This window comes from Pan troglodytes, chromosome 5 (genome assembly GCF_028858775.2).
Source record: "Pan troglodytes isolate AG18354 chromosome 5, NHGRI_mPanTro3-v2.0_pri, whole genome shotgun sequence".
In the NCBI taxonomy this organism is placed as follows: Eukaryota; Metazoa; Chordata; class Mammalia; order Primates; family Hominidae; genus Pan; species Pan troglodytes.
Genome location: NC_072403.2, coordinates 128,544,291 through 128,569,211, shown reverse-complemented (window position 1 = coordinate 128,569,211; position 24,921 = coordinate 128,544,291). Strand labels below are relative to the sequence as shown.

The 24,921-nt window shown below is 36.3% G+C and overlaps 1 protein-coding gene across 8 annotated transcripts in view; it reads left to right on the top strand.

Annotated features, from left to right (window-relative positions):
• ZUP1 (zinc finger containing ubiquitin peptidase 1) overlaps positions 1-24,072 on the top strand; it is a 33,235-nt gene extending 9,163 nt beyond the window's left edge. For 7 of the 8 annotated variants that reach the window (XM_518710.6, XM_016956211.4, XM_054686205.2 and 4 more), the window contains 7 exons: positions 758-879; positions 2,822-2,990; positions 7,482-7,670; positions 7,937-8,102; positions 12,060-12,211; positions 13,735-13,955; positions 23,813-24,072. In XM_518710.6, coding sequence (XP_518710.2) covers positions 758-879; positions 2,822-2,990; positions 7,482-7,670; positions 7,937-8,102; positions 12,060-12,211; positions 13,735-13,955; positions 23,813-23,860 — 1,067 coding nt within the window. In that variant the 3' untranslated portion in view covers positions 23,861-24,072. Of the gene's footprint in view, positions 1-757; positions 880-2,821; positions 2,991-7,481; positions 7,671-7,936; positions 8,103-12,059; positions 12,212-13,734; positions 13,956-17,316; positions 17,350-23,812 lie in introns of those variants that run through there. The other variant, XM_054686202.2, reaches the window with a different exon arrangement.
• Positions 24,073-24,921: the final 849 nt, after the last annotated feature.

Genomic DNA, 24,921 nt, shown 5'->3' with positions numbered 1-24,921 from the left:
TTATTATCTAACACCTGCACTTTGTAAATGTGTATTTTTATGCTCTTTATTATTTTCTTTTTCTCCCCTAGTATTTCTTTGAAAAATCAATCTGCCTTAGTTATGTTAAGGAGTATCAATGCAGGATGTTACTTAACGTTTTAAAATTCTGGTTTCCTCAGTAAATAATAATAGCTACTTCATAAGATTGTTACAAAGATCAAATGATATAATTAATGAAAAGTGCTTGTCACAGCTTTAAACACTTAGTGAGGCTGGGCATGGTAGCTCACGTCTGTAATCTCAGCACTTTGGGAGGCCGAGGCTGGTGGATCACCTGAGGTTAGGAGTTTGAGACCAGGCTGACCAACATGGCAAAACTCCGTCTCTACTAAAAATAGAAAAATTAGCTGGGCATGGTGGCAGGCACTTGTAATCCCAGCTACTCAGGAGGCTGCAGCAGGAGAATCACTTGAACCTGGCAGGCAGAGGTTGCAGTGAGCTGAGATCGCACCATTGTACTCCAGCCTGGGCAATAAGAGCGAAACTCCGTCTCAAAAAACAAAAAACAGTGACTGTTAGTTGTCATTTAGATGGAGGTTATTCCTTACCGAAGCAGTTCTAAGTTTTGCTAAATTTGTACTCAGTTCCATATCATCACAGTCATGAATAAATGGCAAATAACAGCATTTACTCTATTTTAAAAACATATATTAAATAATAAATAATCTTTGATTGCAACAGTTATTTTATTCTGAACATTAAAAATACCTAACAGGCATGGATAGAGTCCAGTGTTCTGGTGATCTACAATTGGCTCACCAGCTTCAGCAAGAAGAAGACAGAAAGAGGAGATCTGAAGGATCAAGACAAGAAATAGAAGAATTTCAGAAGCTGCAGGTACAAAGATTAATAACAATTATAATATTTTGATTCGGTAAAGTTATTTTTCAAATATGCTTTCCAGTGTATTATTTTTGTCCTTGTTATTATTCAAAAAAATTTATACATGTTTGTAACAGACACCATTTATACATATTCATTCTAGTGAGGCACAGGGGTAATCACTTCACATATAATATCTCAAAATCTTTACAACATATTCATGAAGAAGTTACTTTAGGCCCTCCCACGCCCCCTTTTTTTTCAGATGAAGAAATGGAGACAGAGAATGGTTAAGTAATTTGCTCAGTGTCAGGCAGCTAATTAGTGATAAAGCTTGCATTCAAACCTGTGTAAGTTGATGGGACAAATTAGGAAACCAAGACTCAGAATTTAAGTGTTTGTATAGATGCTTGGAAGCGAAATTTATACTTAGAATTGATGTCTCCTGAGTCTTAAATTATTTTACAGATTGCAATTTCAAACATTTAGAACTATTTTATGGGAAAATGCCTTTTTTTAATGATATTTGAGGCTTCATTTATCTTAGGTGGGTGGTTTTACCTGTTGGACTAAACTGGTAGCATCTGTTATATTTTTAATGCATTTAAAATTTTAATGTCTGTTTTTCCTTTTTTCAGTCCTAATTTGTAGACTGTAGTGTTATCTGTGCTAATAATGCTCATAGATTCATAGATTTTGTTGTTGTTTGTTTGTTTGTTTGAGACGGAGTTTCGCTCTTGTCGCCCAGGCTGGAATGCAATGGTGCAATCTTGGTTCACTGCAACCTCTGCCTTCTAGGGTCAAGTGATTCTCCTGCCTCAGCCTCCCAAGTAGCTGGGATTACAGGTGTGCACCACCATGCCTGGCTCATTTTTTTGTATTATTAGTAGAGACAGGGTTTCACCGTGTTGGCCAAACTGGTCTTGAACTCCTAAACTCAGGTGATCCACCTGCCTTGGCCTCCCAAAGTGCTGGGATTATAGGCATGAGCCACCGTGCCTGGCCTATTGCTTATAGTTTTTAAATGTTCTTTTTTTAGTGATGATAGGATAGTGCATAAATAAAAAGGGTTTACAGTTGAATAGGTTTGAAAGTGTTCAGTTAAACAGGTTTGTATATTTTGGGACTTCTCAATGCCTTTAATATACTAATGTGCATGTACATATCACAATTTCCCCAGACTTGTTTGACCTCTCTTTTTTTCTCAGACATCTCACATGAGTATTGTTGCTTAGAATGTGCTTTGGAAGACCTAATGTAGGATTTTTTTCTCACTGGTGACTCACAATACTTGCAAAATAGGAAAGAAAATTGGCTTTTCTTAAGACTTTTATGCTTTATGTAATTTAAAACATGATCAATACAAAAAGTTTCCAATATTTAAGGAGGTTATGTAATTTTGCAAGTTAGTTGTTTAGATCTCAGAAAATTTTTCTGTAGAAAAGTTTCCATGAAAACTTTTCCATAGACAATTTTTCCATAGTTTTATACATACTATTTGAGATTTCTGTCCAGTGTACAAAACATAGTTCATTTACTGTGTAACATGACTGACTAAATGAATTATGGATTAAGTAGGCCTTTATGGACTAGACTGGGAACCAAATAACAAGGACTGACAAGTTTCCTTGAAAAAATCAGCAACGCATTCAGAACTCTTCTGCATCTCCCAATACCTGAGGTAGAAAGACAGGATCCTCTGCTTTCCCTACTACAGGAAAAGCAAGTCTCTTGCCCTGGAGATTGATTATAAAGAAGTGGTTGCTTATTAAGTCAATAATTTTTTTTTCTGTGTGTGTGTGTGTTATTAGTTTTTGTAAAAATCTTTAAGTTAACTTGTATGAAGTCTATAAACCAGAATGTTTCAACATGTTTCCAAATAAAATTTTAATAAGGTTCCATCCTCATAGAGTTACAGGGATGTAAAAATTAAGTCATTTATTTTTATGTTCAATAGAGACAATATGGTTTAGATAATTCTGGAGGATACAAACAACAACAACTACGAAATATGGAGATAGAAGTAAATAGGGGAAGAATGCCTCCATCTGAATTTCATAGGAGAAAAGCTGATATGATGGAATCATTAGCTCTTGGTTTTGACGATGGAAAAACAAAAACTTCCGGTGAGTATTTAAACATCAGAGTCATTGTTTTAATATTGCTTATACCACTGAAGTAATAATCAGAATCATTTTAATTTTGCTTAATTTTCATAATCTGTGCACAAATATTTTTTTAAAAATGTATTGTTTTAAAACTTCTGAATTATTTTTATGATAAATAATTCGCTTAAAAATTTACTTTTATATTATGTTACTTGACATTTAAAAAGCTATGCTCTAGACAGTGCTAAGAGAAATATAATGTGAGCCACGTATATAATTTTAAATTTCCTGGCTCAACATTAACAAAAGTGAAAAGGAGGCCGGGCGCGGTGGCTCATGCCTGTAATCGCAGCACTTTGGGAGGCTGAGACAGGCGGATCACCTGAGGTCGGGAGTTCGAGACTAGCCTAACCAACATGGAGAAATCCCATCTCTACTAAAAAAAAATTACAAAATTAGCTGGGCGTGGTGGCACATGCCTGTAATCCCAGCTACTAGGGAGGCTGAGGCAGGAGAATCGCTTGAACCCGGGAGGCGGAGGTTGCGGTGAGCCGAGATCGCGCCATTGCACTCCAGCCTGGGCAACAAGAGCGAAACTCCATCTCAAAAAAAACAAAAAAAAACAAAAAAAAGTGAAAAGGAACAGGGGAAGTTAATTTAAATAGTTTAAACCAGTGTATCCATGATATTATTATTTCAACATGTAATCAATATTAAAACTATTACTGAGACATTTTACATTCTTTATACATTCTTCAAAATCCATTGTGTATTTTCTACTTCACAGCACAACTCAATTGGGCAGCCACATTTCAAATTCTCGATAGCCACAAATGGCTATTGGCTATTTTATTGTTTGTACATTTTTAGACACTAACAACTCTATATACATTGTATCATTTAACTCAAAACATCCTCTCCTGTACTGTTATATATTCCAAATGAGGTCACTGTTGCTTAGAGAAGTTACAGTGACTTTGCCAAAGCAAGGTTACACAGCTGGTTATTCCTAATCAAATCTTCCTTGCCCCATAATATGGCTTTTTTCTGACGAGTATTAAAATTTTTTTTCTTTGTATATATTAGTATATTAACAGACTTTTTATGGAAACAACTTTGTTACTGCCACCCAGATTTTTTGAATCTTAATGTTTTGCCATATTTACTTAAAAGTTTTTAAAGCTTCAAAACCTTTGATAGGTATTCAAAGCCCTTTATGTACACTTTTTCTAATTCTAATTTGCCCTCCCCACAAGGGAACTATTATCCCAAGTTTGATATTTATCAGTCTCATACATGCTTTAGTACTCTTACCATGTATGTACATTTCCATAAAATATTTTGCAGGTGTTTATATATAAATGGGATACAACATGTATGCTATAAATTGTTTTGCTCAAATATATTGGTTCTTACAGTTCTACTTCATTCATTTTAGCTGCTGTGTAGTATTTCCTTGTATGAATTGTAGCTAACTTATCTTGTTTTCATATTGATAAACATTTAGATTGTTTCCAGTTTTCTACTCTTATAATTTATGAACATGTCTACTTCAGGAGTTTCTCTAGTATTACATCCAGAACTGGATGTAGCTAATTATAGCTAACTTATCTTGTTTTCATATTGATAAACATTTAGATTGCTTCCAGTTTTCTACTCTTATAATTTATGAACATGTCTACTTCAGGAGTTTCTCTAGTATTACATCCAGAACTGGAATGCTAAGTTAAAGGCGTGCAAATCTTCAACGTTGTTAAGGTTATTATAGAATTGTTTTCCAAAGTGCTTGTAATCTACATTCACACCAGTGTATTTCACACATTGTATGGTGACACTTTTAAATTTTTGCTATTTAACAGGTTATGATATGATACATGTTTTAATTTGCATTTTCTGGATTACTCCTGAGTTAGTTTCCTCTTGAACGAATTACCTGTTCTCTTCCTTTCTCTATTCTCTATTGAGTTGTTTGTTCTTACTGATTTATAGGAGTCTGTTAAGTATTCAGAACACTATTCTTTCATTAGTTATATGAAATCCAAATATCTTTTTCAGGCCTGTGGTTTGTGTTTAAATGTTATATATAGTGCCTTTAATTAGACAGAAGTTTTGAATTTGAATGTAATCAAAGTTCTCAATCCTTCTATTTATTATTTGTGTCTTAAGTAACTCCCCCATCTTTAAGATCACAAATATATACCTTTATGTTTTCTTCAAATATTTATATTTTGCATTTCATATTTTGATTTTAAATCCACCCAGAATTTATTTGCATGTGTATGTTGGAGGGAGGAGAGAGAAGATAGGAATCTGATTATTTTCTCCTTGTTTATAACAGTCCTTATAGCAAGTACATATTATGCTTATTTATTTCACTACCATTTATTGAATCTGCATTTTCTCCACCTATTTGTGATACTATATATTATAGATTTTCATATATCCATGAGTCTGTTTCTAAAGGCTGCCTTTATATTTCTTCAGGGGTCTCCATGTAAAAAAGTTCTCACTATAGCGTAGAGCATCCTCCAGATGTGTGATATGATTCATTAGGATACAGGAAGAAAATATTAAATATGTCTGTAAAAAAGCACACTGTCCTGTAATATAGAAGTGATTTGGTGGCAGAGATTTTTATTTTTCGTTAATTATGCAAGTGTCAATTTAAGCAGCTATCATTTAAAGAGTCTTCACTTATATACTGCAATCTTGTTATAATTTTAACAACAGAATATAATTTAACTGAAGATAAATTTACTGTGGAAAATATCTAAAGAGATTTAGGTGCTAAGGAATAAAGAGTATAAGGAAATTTCCCCCTAAAGCAGTTGCATGATGTTGCTAAGACAGTGTTGCTCTCCATCTGATATGTAACATATATACTAAAATGTACTAGAATGTTTATTACTTTCCTTTCTATTTTTTCTGTCCCCCACTCCACCTCATTCTTAAAGGGCTGCCTCAAATCTTGATCTCTTCATCAAAGTCTATGATATTAAAATCTACATTTAGCTTTCTTTCTCTGAATTCCTAGGGTACCCATTCATTCCATGCTACAACATTTAGTACTCAGTTATATACTATTTTAATTGTTGTTTTTCTTGAATTCAAGTCTTTCTAAGTTCTTTGGAAGTGGTTACAGTGATCAGTATTTCTCCTTTTCATGGTGCAAGGCACAGCTACAACTATTGGTTCATTTAACTGTTTTTATTTATTGATCTTTTATTGTCTTTATTAAAGACAAAAACCCATTTTCTTCTAGGAAACCCTTCATTCAAGCAAAAAGAATTTAGTTATTGTCTTTGGTGCCACATGCTATGAGAAAGTTATGCAGCATGTAATAAGATCTCCCTACCCATAGGCTTCACAGAGTCTGTAGAGTATGTAAATATACACAAAGGATTATAATATTCTGTGACTGAATGTTGCTGGTACCTTGGGGACACAAAAATAGGGTAGAATCAGAAAAAGGGTCTATGAAGACAGTAGCATGTGAAGGATCTATAATTTTGAAACATAAGGAGAATATACTAAAAGCAGGAAAGGGGCCGAGTCAGATGTCCCTTGTCCTAACACCTTGTTTTTCCATATTATAGCACTTGTTATAGTTGGGGTCGATGACATTTTAAAGGATATTATCATATTTATCTTTTTGTACTTAGCATTTAGATAGTGCCAGGTGTATTAAAAAGTACTTAGCAAATACTGAATTTGAAAATTTAATAAAACTCTATGGGCCAAATTATGTTTAACGTGTTCAGTTAGGCCACAGCCAAAATTACAGCAAGAGGAGTAGTGTGAAATAAAGGTAAGACAGTGGATAGCTTTCTGTAGACTTCATATAACATAGATTAGAACTATTCTAATTAGGTTTATAAGACTATTAATAAGATTCCTAAACCTATTGTTCTGCCTTAAGAAAAGTTGTCTTCTGTTGTCTCAAACAAATTAATTCATCTCCCCAAATAGCAAAATGGAATATGTTACTAAAGGGTTGAAATTTAGCGTATTGGAGTATGAGATATGTTTATTATTCATGAAGTCAAGAGTTTTTAAATGAAAACATTTGTGTATTCTCATGCTTCGAAAATTGCAAAATCTGCAAAATAAAATCTTAAATTACAAAAAAAATTAAAACTATTGGTAATAGGGAGCTATTAATATTTTTTGATTGGGAGCAAGTTGATTAAGACTGAGTGATCTCCAGTAGTCTATACAATAAAATGGAGACACAAGAAGAACATTCATTCAACAGTTGTACTTTATGTGCTGGGCCCTGCAGATGCAGAAAATTTCAATTAACTGTAATAAATAATATGCTAGTGTTAGGAAACTTGGACTGTAGTAACAAGCAAGGACACAAACTAAGGTTATAGCAAGAAGAAGGTGAAGAAGATGGAATTAACAGGATTTAGGTATGGTGCGTGAAGGAGAGGTTGATATTAAAAATGTATGAGATAGCCATATAAAAGTGATAATGACTGCTTCTGAATCTCTTTTCTACTTTAGGAATTATTGAAGCACTTCATAGGTATTATCAGAATGCTGCCACAGATGTGAGACGGGTGTGGCTTTCTTCAGTGGTGGATCACTTTCATTCATCTTTAGGCGACAAAGGTTGGGGTTGTGGTTACAGAAATTTCCAAATGCTACTTTCATCATTATTACAAAATGATGCTTATGATGATTGCTTAAAAGGTATGTGAAATCTAGTACTCTGAACTTGTCATCTGATAAAATACATATGATATAGAATGATATAGCATACACAATTAATAGCTTTAACAGTTAGTGGATATTTATATAAGAAACCTGAATTCTGGTTAGAGGAAGAGAAAATGATAGATGATGTCAGGAATAACTGTCCTAAAAACCGTAAAGTTCCCCGAGTACATAATACACTGCTAAATATTATTCAGTACTTTATTAACGGTCATGTAACATGTTTGCTTGTGTAATTTTAGGTATGTCGATTCCTTGCATTCCAAAAATTCAATCTATGATTGAAGATGCATGGAAGGAAGGTTTTGATCCTCAGGGGGCCTCTCAACTTAATAACAGGTTACAGGGAACAAAGGCCTGGATTGGAGCATGTGAAGTATATATACTCCTGACCTCCCTAAGGGTAAAGTATGTACCTTAAAACCTAAATAAATGTTATTTCCTTATCGGGGAGCTTTGTTTTTTAAAATTTTATTTTTTAGCAAAGAGATAGTTTAAAAATAAAATTAAGTAGCACTAAATTAAGTAGCAATGAAAATCAGCAACCTATTTACTATCTTGTGCTCTTCTCTACCCTCAAGTTCTGTCTCTCAGAGGCAACTGTCACTTCCATTGTTTTTAAATGGTATGCTTTCATAGCTGTTTCTTGGTTTATGAGTTTCAGATAGTCTGTTTTAATATCTTATACCTGTTTACCTTCAATCCTTCTGATATGATTAAATCTTAGTTTTTATTAAAATCAGAGTTTACATCATTTTATAAAGTCAGATTTTATTATACAATTGTGTAAATATTGCTTGTTGCTGATTTTGTTTTCTAAAATCATTTATAATTTTTTCTTGAGTTAATAATTGTGTTTCCTTTTCTCTTTTACTATAATATGTGACTACATCATGGCCTCAAGTTTTTGCACTCTACCTGTCATGTAATCTGAGGCTCTCCTTATTCTTGGACACATCCTGCTTGAGCCTTCTGTCCTCTTTGCTCCAATCTGGTCTTTTTGCCTTCTAGATCTACAGCTATTGTCATGTAGCATTTTTTCACTGTTTTGTGTGTGTGTGTGTGTGTAGTCTCATTTTTAAAATGTATAACCTATTTTCTGTGGAAGTTATTCCAACCTTCTCTTAGCCCATCATAATTTCACGATATTATGAAATTTCACCATGGGGTGTAGGGCTTTGAGTCATTGTGTTGGGCATTTGTTTTTCTCTTTGAATCTGGAATTGTGAGTTGTCTAAGATCTTAGTTCCATCTAGGATAGTAGGTAAGAGCTTGAACTTTGGAGCAAGACTGCCTAACCTTGATTCATAGCTTTCCTACTTAATAGCTGAATGAATGAACTTGTCTGTACTTAGGTCTACTATTGATAAAAGAAGGTATTAATAGTAGTTAGACAATTAAATGGGATAATAAAGTACTTAGAACTGTGACTGGCATACAGCATGACTTCAGAGGTTAACTATTGTTGTTTGATAATTATAATCTCTCTGTTTTCTTTGTGGAACTATTGATAGTTGGCCACTGAACTAATCTTTTTTTTTTTTTTTTTTTTGAGATGGAGTTTTTGCTGTGTTGCCCAGGCTGGAGTGCAGTGGCATGATCTTGGCTCACTGCAAGCTCCGCCTCCTGGGTTCAAGCGATTCCCCTGCCTCAGCCTCCCTAGTAGCTGGGATTACAGGCTTCCGCTACACGCCTGGCTAATTTTTGTATTTTTAGTGGAGACGAGGTTTCACCATGTTGGCCAGGCTAGTCTGAAACTCTTGACCACAGGTGATCCACCCGCCTCGGCTTCCCGAAGTGCTAGGATTACAGGCTTGAGCCACTGCGCCCGGCCTGCTTCTTTACCTTCTAAGTTTATCATGTCTCTTTTTAAAAAATCTTTGCTTTTTCTCTATTTTCTAGATTTACTCAACTTTATCCCCCAATTACTGTATTGAAATTTTTATTTTACCCATTATATTAAGGGGTAATTTCATAGCATCATTTTCTTTATGGTTGCAAAATTTCTTCCAATGTTTTCTTTCTATTGCCTGCATTTTGTTTGTTCGATATTAGTATTTTTTCATATCTGTTTGTTTTAGTCTTTTCTATTTTGAAGGCTTTCTTTTAACTTTTGGAAATCCTTAGTTGTCCATTCAGAGAGTGAAGAATGAAACATTAAAAAGCTGATTAGAGTGCTGTAGGACTGCACAGAGCTTGCAGATTAGCAGACTTATTTAAAAGTCTTAGGTGGAAGGCGGAAGGTTACTATTTGGTTGGTGAACTCTCAAATATCATTATATAGAGAGATCTTTTCCCAGAAGTTATCCAGAGAAGAGTTTTTCACTCTCTTACCTAGAGTTCCTACATTAGTGGAGGGGAGAGTTAAGGTGTGATTTGCCTTCTAAGCAAACTTTTAATTAATCTCATATTTTTAGCCCCACTGTTCTCAAACCTTGTGCTTCTAAGCTTTCAGCCTCTCTCTCTGATTTTGAAACATACGGTCTCCATTTTCTTTTATTTACTTTTGTATGTTCTCTGTGGTGCTTTCCATTTTCTGAAGATGTGAGCTCTTTTCCTGTCTATTCCCATTCTCTTTGTCCTTGGGTGTTTAAATCATTTTTTCCTTCAGTATTATGTCATTGGGTTTTTAAGAGGAAATAGAGATAGATGTCTGTGATCGTGTTTAATGGAATGTTTGCGTTAAGCTTTATGGCTTTATATTTTCTTTTATGTTTGTTTCTAAGTTATTTAACCAGTGTATCACATTCTTTTTACCACATTGATTGATTAGATTCAGAAATAAAAATATTTCTTTCATTGACGTAGAAAAACTAATGTTGTGTGTATGTATAATAACTTTCTTGAATTATTTAAAGAACTATTTTAATGCCCTCTAAATTTATTTCTGCTTTTCTCCTTTTTCTTTTTGCCAATCTATTCACACTTTGAGATTATTTATACTCTATCATGTTTTGAGTTTTAAAGTAATTTTTTTCTTTTTCTTTTTTTTTTTTTTTTGAGACAGAGTCTGTCTCCAGTCTGTCACCCAGACCAGAGTGCAGTGGCGCGATCTTGGCTCACTGCAACCCCTGCCTCCCAGGCTTAAGTGATTCTTGTGCCTCTGCCTCCTGAGTAGCTGGGATTACAGGCATGTGCCACCGTGCCTGGCTAATTTTTTTTTTTCTGCATTTTTAGTAGAGATGGGGTTTCGCCATGTTGTCCAGGCTGGTCTTGAACTCCTAGGCTCAAGCGATCCACCCGCCTTGGCCTCTCAAAGTACTGGGATCACAGGCGTGAGCCACTGCACCCAGCCGTAATTTTTGTCCAGCTTCTTTCTTGGTACCTTAAATAATTTAGAAAGCTTTTTTATTAATATATCCTGAATGTGTTTAGTAGTTATTTACATGTCTTTCTGTTGCTCTCTCTATGAGTTATACTCTGTAGGGTACTGTTTAATTAGTATTCTAAATGTAAATATGCAAACTGCTAACCCCAAAACATTCTTTTTAAATGGTTTATCCAGAAGTTTATTTGAGCACTTAAAACCCAGTAACCAACTGTAAGTTACCAGCATTAAATTTGCTGAGGCTGAGGTTAGCAATTTGGATGTTTTAGAGATTTTATTGCCAAGAGAAACAAGAACAGGATATCTGTGCTGTAGTTTAAAGTGATGATAAAGCTATCAAATGCTTTTAGTTGTACCCGACCTTTTAAAAACAGTTGTTGAGTAGTATAAACAGTGTTTCTGGTTAAAAAAATGTTTATTCAAGGGTGACTTCCTCTTGAAGGAAGAATACCACGGTGGTCTGGTGGCAAATAGGAGATAGATGTATAGATGTGAGTACACACACATTTTTCTATGATTTACAAGTATTTTCTGTTATAGAGATTTGAGAGACCGACAGGAAAAGTATTTAGGATCTATTTCATATATACCAATGGCTACTGAGGAATTAAAATCAGAAATCAGCTTCTGATCATCAGGGTTAGAAACTAGAATAAAAGCTGTGAAAAAATTATGTGTAGATGACTTTTTAAAAATCAAGTATGGTCATTATTTACTATTCATGGAGATTTTATATATCAGAGAATGTTTGTAACCTTTAGGTTAGTCAGCAGACTTATTATGAAGTTATTTAAATAGTTAGCTAGTTAGAGGAATAGTTAAATAGTTAAATAGGGAGAATTGTTAAATAGTTATCCCCCACAAAAAGGAGTTTTTTAGATAAGTAATAAAAATTTATATTTACTTTTCTTCTTTTATAGGAAAGTAATGGCTAGAAACAGTTAGTTCTGAACTAAGAATTTGTTGTATTTGATAACTCCATCGATGAAAATATTTTAAAATGCCCTTTAAATGTGCATTTTGTCAATTTTTAATAGGTGTCATATTGTTGATTTTCACAAATCAACTGGTCCTTTGGGTACACACCCTCGCTTATTTGAATGGATATTGAACTATTATTCTTCAGAGGGAGAAGGGAGTCCAAAGGTAGTGTGTACATCTAAACCTCCTATCTATCTTCAGCATCAAGGTTAGTATTAATATAACTCATATTTGACAGTGTTGTTTATAAGATAACAAATTGTTGCTTTCGGACAGGTTAAGGCTTTTTGTTTGTTTGTTTTTTTAGACAGAGTCTCACTCTGTTGCTCAGGCTGGAGTGCAGTGGTGCAATCTTGGCTCGCTGCAACCTCCACCTTCCAGGTTCAAGTGATTCTCATGCCTCAGCCTCCTGAGTAGCTGGGATTACAGGCACCTGCCACCATACCTGGCTAATTTTTGTATTTTTAGTAGAAACGGGGTTTCACCATGTTGGCCAGGCTGGTCTGATAATAGCAGGGAGTATTATGACATTAATCTGTTTAATTTTTCGGAGCTCCTTTGACAGTACAATACTTTCTTAGGTAATTAAGATTGATATTTCTACAATACTTCATTGGGTAATTAAGACTGATATTCCTGACATCTTCAGGACCTTTTGCACTTCTTGTTTTCTGTGTTTAGTTCACTTGTCCTTCATTGTTCATCCCTTACCTTCTTGGGTCTTTACCCACATGTCACTTGAGTGAGGCCTTCCCTGACCTTACCTTACCTTAAAAGTAGAACTCAAGGCCAGGCATGGTGACTCATGCCTGTAATCCTAGCACTTTCAGAGGAGGCCAAAGCAGGAGGATTGCTTGAGCCCAGCAGTTTGAGACCAGCCTGAGTGACATAGTGAGACCCTGTCTCTACAAAAACATAAGAAAATTAGCCAGGTGTGGTGGCACATGCCTGTAGTCCTAGCTACTCAGGAGGCTGAGGCGGGAGGGTCACTTGAGCCTTGGAGTTGGGGGCTATAGTGAGCCATGATTCTGCCACTGCACTCCAGCCTGGGCGGCGGAGTGAGGCTGTGTCAAAAACACGTACAACTCATCCCAGCATCCCACCACTGGCATTTTCTTCACTTATTTACCTCATTTATAGAGTATCTCTTCCTATTAGAATATAAGTTCCAAGAACACAGGCACGTTTGTCTGTTTTGTTTGCTGTTATATACCTTCGTGCTTGGAGTAGTACCCGGCACATAGATACTTGGTAAATTATGAATGATGGTTTGGATTGACAGGAATAAACAGAAGTAAATGTTAGGAATTTCATTGTTTAGGAATATAAACTATAAGAGATTAAGCTCCCTCCACTGATATTCTAGCATTTATAGGTTTACTTTTGTTTACCTTTTGGAATCATGAGAGTTTTGTTCTAGAACAGTTTTTGTTCTTTCATTTGAGATAATTTGAATAAGAAGGATCAAAGGATTGGGAAAGGAAAAGTAAAATATTTGGCAGAATAAAAATTTTTTTTTTGGTAATGAAGCCTTTAGAAAACTAAAGTTAAATGAAAAAACTGAAGTAGAACTAAACTCTTATGTCTTAGGAGAACTCAGATACATATGTGTCAGAGTCTGACTGTATTTATATTCTAAACACACATATGCTCACACAACATACATACAGAGACTATTTGTATAACTGTAAATAGATGTGACATATGTATAACTTAAAAATCTTTTGATAGGTCACAGTCGAACTGTTATTGGAATTGAAGAGAAAAAAAACCGAACATTATGCTTACTAATATTTGATCCTGGATGTCCTTCTCGAGAAATGCAGAAATTATTAAAGCAAGACATAGAGGCTAGCAGTCTCAAGCAACTTCGGAAATCTATGGGAAATTTAAAACATAAGCAATACCAGATATTGGCAGTAGAGGGTGCTCTTTCTCTAGAGGAGAAACTTGTAAGTATCTAAATATTTATATGTGAAGTTTGAATGAGATGAACTTAAAAGTTTAAAACTTTTAGTTTAAAATCAGTGTTATCACTTTTTTCTTTTTTTTCTATTCTTGTTCTTTTTTTCTGTTTTTTTTTTTTTTTTTTTTTTTTTGGAGACAGGGTCTCACTCTGTTGACCAGGCCTGAGTGCAGTGGCATGCAATCATGACTCACTACAGCCTTGACCTCCCAGGCTCAAGCGATCCTCCTGCCTCAGCCTCCCAAGTAGCTGGGACTACAGGCACATGCCACCACACCTGGCTAATTTTTGTATTTTTTGTAGAGACGGGGTTTCACCTTGGTGCCCAGGCTGATCTCAAACTCCTAGGCTCAAGCGATCTGCCCACCTCAGCCTCCCAAAGTGTTGGGATTACAGGCGTGAGCCACCGTGCCTAGCCCACTTTGTATTCCTTAGCACCTTATTCTGTTTCATTAACTTGGAAAAGCCATTTGATTTTATATGTTTTTAATTTCTGGAATGAACATATTTATATTTGAAATGGTACTTTAATGACTTTTTATACTTAGAGCTTCATAAAAGTGTTTAATTTAATTTAATTTAATTTTTTTTGCATTTTAAATATGTGCAGTTTACTGTATGTTAATTAAAACTTAATAAAGCTTTCAAAAATACTTTTGTACAAATAATTATGATAGGCTACATCTTAAATGATGTTTTCATCAACCTTACAATTTAGCCTTGTAGGAATGTCTGAATCCCTTGCAAAACAGTAGTCATTAAATGCCCGTTTCCTGTCTTGATATCATTCATGAGCTGATTTTTTCTTTCCACCTCCTCCTCCTCTTTCTTCTTCTTCTTCTTTTTTTATTATTATTTATTATTATTATTATTATCATACTTTAAGTTTTAGGGTACATGTGCACAATGTGCAGGTTAGTTACATATGTATACATGTGCCATGATGGTGTGCTGCACCCATTAAATCGTCATTTAGCATTAGGTATATCTCCTAATGCTATCCCTCCCCACTCCCCCCACCCCACAACAGTCCCCAGAGTGTGATGTTCCCCTTCCTGTGTCCATGTGTTCTCATTGTTCAGTTCCCATCTATGAGTGAGAACATGCGGTGTTTGGTTTTTTGTTCTTGCGATAGTTTACTGAGAAGGATGATTTCCAATTTCATCCATGTCCCTACAAAGGACATGAACTCATCATTTTTTATGGCTGCATAGTATTCCATGGTATATATGTGCCACATTTTCTTAATCCAGTCTATCATTGTTGGACATTTGGGTTGGTTCCAAGTCTTTGCTATTGTGAATAGTGCAGCAATAAACATACGTGTGCATGTGTCTTTATAGCAGCATGATTCATAGTCCTTTGGGTATATACCCAGTAATGGGATGGCTGGGTCAAATGGTATTTCTAGTTCTAGATCCCTGAGGAATCGCCACACTGACTTCCACAATGGTTGAACTAGTTTACAGTCCCACCAACAGTGTAAAAGTGTTCCTATTTCTCCACATCCTCTCCAGCACCTGTTGTTTCCTGACTTTTTAATGATTGCCATTCTAACTGGTGTGAGATGATATCTCATTGTGGTTTTGATTTGCATTTCTCTGATGGCCAGTGATGATGAGCATTTTTTCATGAGTCTTTTGGCTGCATAAATGTCTTCTTTTGAGAAGTGTCTGTTCATATCCTTTGCCCACTTTTTGATGGGGTTGTTTGTTTTTTTCTTGTACATTTGTTTGAGTTCACTGTAGATTCTGGATATTAGCCCTTTGTCAGATGAGTAGGTTGTGAAAATTTTCTCCCATTTTGTAGGTTGCCTGTTCACTCTGATGGTAGTTTCTCTTGCTGTGCAGAAGCTCTGTAGTTTAATTAGCTCCCATTTGTCAATTTTGGCTTTTGTTGCCAATGCTTTTGGTGTTTTAGACATGAAGTCCTTGCCCATGCCTATGTGCTGAATGGTAATGCCTAGGTTTTCTTCTAGGGTTTTTATGGTTTTATGTCTAACATTGAAGTCTTTAATCCATCTTCAATTAATTTTTGTATAAGGTGTAAGGAAGGGATCGAGTTTCAGCTTTCTACATATGGCCGCCAGTTTTCCCAGCACCATTTATTAAATAGGAAATCCTTTCCCCATTGCTTGTTTTTCTCAGGTTTGTCAAAGATCAGATAGTTGTAGATATGCGGCAGTATTTCTGAGGGCTCTGATCTGTTCCATTGATCTATATCTCTGTTTTGGTACCAGTACCATGCTGTTTTGGTTACTGTAGCCTTGTAGTATAGTTTGAAGTCAGGTAGTGTGATACCTCCAGCTTTGTTCTTTTGGCTTAGGATTGACTTGGCGATGCGGACTCTTTTTTGGTTCCATATGAACTTTAAAGTAGTTTTTTCCAATTCTGTGAAGAAAGTCATTGGTAGCTTGATGGGGATGGCATTGAATCTATAAATTACCTTGGGCAGTATGGCCATTTTCACGATATTGATTCTTCCTACCCATGAGCATAGAATGTTCTTCCATTTGTTTGTATCCTCTTTTATTTCATTGAGCGGTGGTTTGTAGTTCTCCTTGAAGAGGTCCTTCACGTCCCTTGTAAGTTAGATTCCTAGATATTTTATTCTCTTTGAAGCAATTGTGAATGGGAGTTCACTCATGATTTGGCTCTCTGTTTGTCTGTTATTGGTGTGTAAGAATGCTTGTGATTTTTGTACGTTGATTTTGTATCCTGAGACTTTGCTGAAGTTGCTTATCAGCTTAAGGAGATTTTGGGCTGAGACAGTGGGGTTTTCTAGATGTACAATCATGTCATCTGCAAACAGGGACAATTTGACTTCCTCTTTTCCTAATTGAATACCCTTTATTTCCTTCTCCTGCCTAATTGCCCTGGCCAGAACTTCCAACAGTATGTTGAATAGGAGCGGTGAGAGAGGGCATCCCTGTCTTGTGCCAGTTTTCAAAGGGAATGCTTCCAGTTTTTGCCCATTCAGTATGATATTGGCTGTGGGTTTGTCATAGATAGCTCTTATTATTTTGAGATACATCCCATGAATACCTAATTTATTGAGAGTTTTTAGCATGAAGGGTTGTTGAATTTTGTCAAAGGCCTTTTCTGCATCTATTGAGATAATCATGTGGTTTTTGTCTTTGGTTCTGTTTATATGCTGGATTACATTTATTGGTTTGCGTATATTGAACCAGCCTTGCATCCCAGGGATGAAGCCCACTTGATCATGGTGGATAAGGTTTTTGATGTGCTGCTGGATTCGATTTGCCAGTATTTTATTGAGGATTTTTGCATCAATGTTCATCAAGGATATTGGTCTAAAATTCTCTTTTTTGGTTGTGTCTCTGCAAGGCTTTGGTATCAGGATGATGCTGGCCTCATAAAATGAGTTAGGGAGGATTCCCTCTTTTTCTGTTGATCGGAATAGTTTCAGAAGGAATGGTACCAGTTCCTCCTTGTACCTCTGGTAGAATTCGGCTGTGAATCCATCTGGTCCTGGACTCTTTTTGGTTGGTAAGCTATTGATTATTGCCACAATTTCAGATCCTGTTATTGGTCTATTCAGAGATTCAACTTCTTCCTGATTTAGTCTTGGGAGGGTGTATGTGTCGAGGAATTTATCCATTTCTTCTAGATTTTCTAGTTTATTTGTGTAGAGGTGTTTGTAGTATTCTCTGATGGTAGTTTGTATTTCTGTGGGATCGGTGGTGATATCCCCTTTATCATTTTTTATTGCGTCTATTTGATTCTTCTCTCTTTTTTTCTTTATTAGTCTTGCTAGCGGTCTATCAATTTTGTTGATCCTTTCAAAAAACCGGCTCCTGAATTCATTAATTTTTTGAAGGGTTTTTTATGTCTCTATTTCCTTCAGTTCTGCTCTGATTTTAGTTATTTCTTGCCTCCTGCTAGCTTTTGAATGTGTTGGCTCTTGCTTTTCTAGTTCTTTTAATTGTGATGTTAGGGTGTCAATTTTGGATCTTTCCTGCTTTCTCTTGTGGGCATTTAGTGCTATAAATTTCCCTCTACACACTGCTTTGAATGTGTCCCAGAGATTGTGTTATGTTGTGTCTTTGTTCTCGTTCTTTTCAAAGAGCATCTTTATTTCTGCCTTCATTTCGTTATGTACCCAGTACTCATTCAGGAGCAGGTTGTTCAGTTTCCATGTAGTTGAGTGGTTTTGAGTGAGTTTCTTAATCCTGAGTTCTAGTTTGCTTGCACTGTGGTCTGAGACACAGTTTGTTATAATTTCTGTTCTTTTACATTTGCTGAGGAGAGCTTTACTTCCAAATATGTGGTCAATTTTGGAATAGGTGTGGTGTGGTGCTGAAAAAAATGTATATTCTGTTGATTTGGGGTGGAGAGTTCTGTAGATGTCTATTAGGTCCGCTTGGTGCAGAGCTGAGTTCAATTCCTGGGTATCCTTGTTAACTTTCTGTCTCGTTGATCTGTCTAATGTTGACAGTGGGGTGTTAAAGTCTCCCATTATTATTGTGTGGGAGTCTAAGTCTCTTTGTAGGTCACTCAGGACTTGCTTTATGAATCTTGGTGCTCCTGTATTGGGTGCGTATATATTTAGGATAGTTAGCTCTTCTTGTTGAATTGATCCCTTTACCATTATGTAATGGCCTTCTTTGTCTCTTTTGATCTTTGTTGATTTAAAGTCTGTTTTATCAGAGACTAGGATTGCAACCCCTGCCTTTTTTTGTTTTCCATTTGCTTGGTAGATCTTCCTCCATCCTTTTATTTTGAGCCTATGTGTGTCTCTGCACGTGAGATGGGTTTCCTGAATACAGCACACTGATGGGTCTTGACTCTTTATCCAATTTGCCAGTCTGTGTCTTTTAATTGGAGCATTTAGTCCATTTACATTTAAAGTTAATATTGTTATGTGTGAATTTGATCCTGTCATTATTATGTTAGCTGGTGATTTTGCTCGTTAGTTGATGCAGTTTCTTCCTAGTCTCGATGGTCTTTACATTTTGGCATGATTTTGCAGCGGCTGGTACCGGTTGTGCCTTTCCATGTTTAGTGCTTCCTTCAGGAGCTCTTTTAGGGCAGGCCTGGTGGTGACAAAATCTCTCAGCGTTTGCTTGTCTGTAAAGTATTTTATTTCTCCTTCACTTGTGAAGCTTAGTTTGGCTGGATATGAAATTCTGGGTTGAAAATTCTTTTCTTTAAGAATGTTGAATATTGGCCCCCACTCTCTTCTGGCTTGTAGGGTTTCTGCCGAGAGATCCGCTGTTAGTCTGATGGGCTTCCCTTTGTGGGTAACCCGACCTTTCTCTCTGGCTGCCCTTAACATTTTTTCCTTCATTTCAGCTTTGGTAAATCTGACAATTATGTGTCTTGGAGTTGCTCTTCTCGAGGAGTATCTTTGTGGCACTCTCTGTATTTCCTGAATCTGAATGTTGGCCTGCCTTGCTAGATTGGGGAAGTTCTCCTGGATAATATCCTGCAGAGTGTTTTCCAACTTGGTTCCATTCTCCCCGTCACTTTCAGGTACACCAATGAGACGTAGATTTGGTCTTTTCACATAGTCCCATATTTCTTGGAGGCTTTGTTCGTTTCTTTCTATTCTTTTTTCTCTAAACTTCCCTTCTCGCTCATTTCATTCATTTCGTCTTCCATCACTAGTACCCTTTCTTCCAGCTGATCGCACTGGCTCCTGAGGCTTCTGCATTCTTCACGTAGTTCTCGAGCCTTGGCTTTCAGCTCCATTGGCTCCTTTAAGCACTTCTCTGTATTGGTTATTCTAGTTATACATTCGTCTAAATTTTTTTCAAAGTTTTTAACTTCTTTGCCTGTGGTTTGAATTTCATCCTGTAGCTCGGAGTAGTTTGATTGTCTGAAGCCTTCTTCTCTCAACTTGTCAAAGTCATTCTCCGTCCAGCTTTGTTCCGTTGCTGGTGAGGAACTGCGTTCCTTTGGAGGAGGAGAGGCGCTCTGCTTTTTAGAGTTTCCAGTTTTTCTGCTCTGTTTTTTCCCCATCTTTGTGGTTTTATCTACTGTTGGTCTTTGATGATGGTGATGTACAGATGGGTTTTTGGTGTGGATGTCCTTTTGTTTGTTAGTTTTCCTTCTAACAGACAGGACCCTCAGCTGCAGGTCTGTTGGAGTTTGCTAGAGGTCCACTTCAGACCGTTTGCCTGGGTATCAGCAGCAGTGGCTGCAGAACAGCGGATTTTCGTGAACTGCGAATGCTGCTGTCTGATCGTTCCTCTGGAAGTTTTGTCTCAGAGGAGTACCCGGCCGTGTGAGGTGTCAGTCTGCCCCTACTGGGGGATGCCTCCCAGTTAGGCTGCTCGGGGGTCAGGGGTCAGGGACCCACTTGAGGAGGCAGTCTGCCCATTCTCAGATCTCCAGCTGTGTGCTGGGGGAACCACTGCTCTCCTCAAAGCTGTCAGACAGGGACATTTAAGTCTGCAGAGGTTACTGCTGTCTTTTTGTTTGTCTGTGCCCTGCCCCCAGAGGTGGAGCCTACAGAGGCAGGCAGGCCTCCTTGAGCTGTGGTGGGCTCCACCCAGTTCAAGTTTCCCGGCTGCTTTGTTTACCTAAGCGAGCCTGGGCAATGGCGGGCACCCCTCCTGCAGCCTTGCTGCCGCCTTGCAGTTTGATCTCAGACTGCTGTGCTAGCAATCAGGGAGACTCCGTGGGCATAGGACCCTCCGAGCCAGGTGCAGGATATAATCTCCTGGTGCGCCATTTCCTAAGCCCGTCGGAAAAGCGCAGTATTCGGGTGGGAGTGGCCCGATGTTCCAGGTGCCGCCTGTCACCCCTTTCCTTGACCAGGAAAGGGGACTCCCTGACCCCTTGCGCTTCCCGAGTGAGGCAATGCCTCACCCTGCTTCGTCTGGCGCATGGTGTGCTGCACCCACTGTCCTGCGCCCACTGTCTGGCACTCCCTTGTGAGATGAACCCGGTACCTCAGATGGAAATGCAGAAATCACCCGTCTTCTGTGTCACTCATGCTGGGAGCTGTAGACCAGAGCTGTTCCTATTCGGCCATCTTGGCTCCTCCTCCTCCAAAAGTGTTTAATTTTATAATATTTAATTTTTAATGTCAGGTGAGCGATGAATAATGTAAACGTATAGTAAGAAAACCTAACTTAATCCAAGGAGACCTAACTCATATTGGCCTTATAATTATGGTTTATTAAAATATGATTCTTTTGACTCCTAAGGCTCTATTTTATGCACTTGGGCTTATTGGATATTCACATTTCTAGAATTTAACTTCATTAGAATTTCCTCTTGTCTTTATTCCTTGCAGTTAAGTGATGAGCACAATATTCCAGAAAAATTCCTAGGAATTGAATCCTAGCTACTACACCATCAGGGGGAAACGTAATATTATAGAAAAATTCCTAGGAATTGAAAAATTTCCACTTGGTGTGAACTGAAGCTATATGATAGCACATCAAGTGTAGAAAATGCGTAAGCCCTAAATTAAGAAAAAAAAGCTCCAAAATACTTCACATTGATTTATTTCCCTCTAAAGAGAAAAGTTACTGAAGACTAGAGACAAACATTTATGGAGAATAATGGGATCATGGGGGAAAGGACTGTAAGTTTTTGAAATAATAGAGCTAGAATAATCTTTTCAATCTCATAACATGGGATACAAAGGCAAGGATTTTTTTTTTTTTTTTTTTTTGGAGACCGACTCTCACTCTGTCACCCAAGCTGGAGTGCAGTGGCTTGACCCCAGCCCACTGCAACCTCTGCCTCCCTCCCCAGTTCAAGTGATTCTCCTGCCTCAGTCTCCCAAGTAGTTGGGATTACAGGCATGTGCCACCACGCCCAGCTAATTTTGTATATTTAGTAGAGATGGGGTTTCACCATGTTAGCCAGGCTGATGTTGAACTCCCAACTTCTGATGATACACCCGCCTTGGCCTACCAAAGTGCTGGGATTACAGGCGTGAGCCACCGTGCCCGGCCACATTAATTTTTTTAACCCTATCATTAATTTGTCTAGATAAAGTTAGGTTTGTTTCAATTATTGTAAAATACCAAGACACTTGCTCACCAGTGTACACATTCGAGAGCATAGGTGTGGTTAAGTATTACTGTGGAGTCTTGCTGAACATTTTAGTTGGCTGTTATCTTTCTGGTTTTGGAAATGGAGTTGTTTGTGGGATTAGAATACTAAAAATGTGCTTTCTGCACTGTGCATTTGATGTTCTAGTTTTCTAAGTCATGGACAGTAGCTGTGCTTTAACTGTAAGAATCGTAACTTGGCTAACAATGTATAACACTGCCAGGTAGAAAAGGAATAATAATAATAAATATAATAAGATTTAATTATAATAGATTGAAATAACACTTGTCTAATGCTTATTCTGTACTATGGGCTATCCTATCCTAAGCACATTACATATGTTAACTAATTTAATCCACACAACAGCCCTATAAAGTAGACACCATTATTAATCTCCATTTTATAAAAGAGGATACTGAGGCAGAGAGAAATTGTATTCCTAAGGTAGCACAACTGCTAAATAGAGAGTCAGGATTCCAATTTAGGCAGTTTGCATCTGGAGCCCTATATTGCCTCTTCTGTAAGGATACAAAACCTCATAGTCATGTTTGCTGAGCTTTTGTATGAACAATTTCACATTTCTTTTTGAAAAGATATTACATTTTGAAAAATGAAAAAAATTTAATCTTACTAATTTAATATAACTTTTTTTAGCATCTGTTTCTTATAGTTATTCTGTCCTTTTTAACAGTACTTTATACTGTAGGAATTCAGCCAATATTAATGTGCCAAGTGTTTTGCAGATCATCAGGTAAAAGTCTGCAGCTTTATTTAAAGGACAAAATAGTGATTTCACTTTTATTTCATATTAGCTTTTATAACTCATTTTTAAAAAGTATTTCTTCAAAGCAATAACTACAATTTTTTAAATTGTAGGATTAAAAACAAATATGATAGTTTATGGTATCCCAAAATATACATATTTATAACTGCATTTTATGTTTTGTTCTTCATATTTGTACTTATGATTAGTTCTGATCTTTTAATAATCATGCAACTATTATAGAAAGAGAGTGATTGGTTTTCAAAATTTTTTTTTAATCTTGGCCACTAGAGTCTTATAATTACCATAAGACATTTCTGCCATAGATATGTTTTGAGTGTCTACTAATTTCAGACTCTGTTCTAGATGTTGGAGCAATTGTTTAGGTGAAAGGATTTATTTTAGACAATATCACCTAATGCAGTTCAGTTAAATAGTAAATACAGATTTATGCAATAGCCATGTTCCTTAATTCTTTTTCACATTATGATATGCAGTTTTAAAGTTACCCCACTATATTCGTAAATTTTCCATCGTGTCATCCTTGTATTCTCAGCTTGATTTAACTTAGTTTTAATTTAGCTTGGTTTGATATGTCTTGATTTGGAACTCAGGTTGTGAAAATAGCACAAACATTGAAAATTTTTTTGAAGTGACATTTTTAAGACTATAATGAGGGATATGCATAATGTTTATAAAGTTTCTCTGTGCACAGCCCTGTCTTCCTCTAGCCTCCTCTCTGTTTTTATTCATCTCTCTCTGACTTTGAGCCAGCATTTTACTTTTGACTCATTATTCCACAAAAAAGTGACATTTTCTATTTCATACTGTTTTGTCTTTATCTGGACTTTTCTTTGTTTATGCCTTGGCTGGAAAAATGTTTATTCCTAATTTCAGAAGTTTGAGATTGCAATTTTTCTTTAGGAATTTTCATTATTATCTTGAAAAAAAATTCCAGATTTTATTTTTTACATTAGAATGACAACACATATTCTAATTAATTGACTTATAGCTTAAAATTGTTTTTTAAAATTTCTTTTCAAGGCCAGGAGACAAGCTTCTCAAGTCTTTACAGCCGAGAAGATTCCTTGAAGAATCAAGCATTTAAGCATTTCAGTGATTGAGAACAATACTTTGTTTTCTAAATGTAGATATTGAACTCCTTAACACAATTATGAATCTGTGAATTCTCTTGTCTTAACATATAATTTAATTTCTAAAATGCCTGTGTTAATTGAATTATACCTATCATACTTCATTGTTTGGTAAATTATTTCAATAAAATGTCTTGTTTTTGCATTGTGGATTTTGTTTTTTCTTATCTATGTTTTGGAAACCAGTTTTATTTTATAGCTGTAAGCTAATATGCATTGGGTCCTTACTTTTGTTAGGTACTCTTAGTATGTTACATATATTACTTAGTTTAATCTTCAGAATAGTTCTGTGAGACAAGTACTATTATTAGGCCCATGAAGAAGCAAGCTAAAGCCCTGAGAGGTTAGTAATTTGCCCAAGAAAATAATCTTGATCCAGGGTATGAACCTAGGCTATCTCACTTCCAACCAAACTCTTACCATTAAACTATTTGGCTGTCTTCCGTTAGAGAACATATATAATAAAATTTCTTCCTCACTGCTTAGAAATAATATTTAACAGGCATAGTTCTATAAACAAGGATTTGCGTTGATTAAGTGTTTATACTAACTATACAACTGTGATTTAGAGTCTTGTGTTTAATGTGTTCTGTAGAAAAGAAACTTTCCACTTCTTGTTGGACATGCCACGTGTGGTTGCAACCAAGAATCCTGGCCAATGTAATTCATCAAAAAATTACCAGAAGCTCACAGTCCATGGGTAGAACTTAGCTGGAACCAAGCCAACTGTGGAAACTAGAATATGGTCTAATTTATAGAAGGAACAATCTGGTTAGGAGCCCATAATTTAGATCCCAGAGAGGCTACATCTGATTGGCATGAGACTATTTAATGGGACAGAGGCAGTTCCTCAAAAGGAAATCAGGATAGGTAATGAAATGGATATTAAGCAACACTAAAGAACATGTCTACTATGTCATGAAAAAATGAATAACAACCAACATGAATGAAGTTTTGTGAATTTTAGGTATGCCAACAAAGAATGAAAGTTGCACTTCA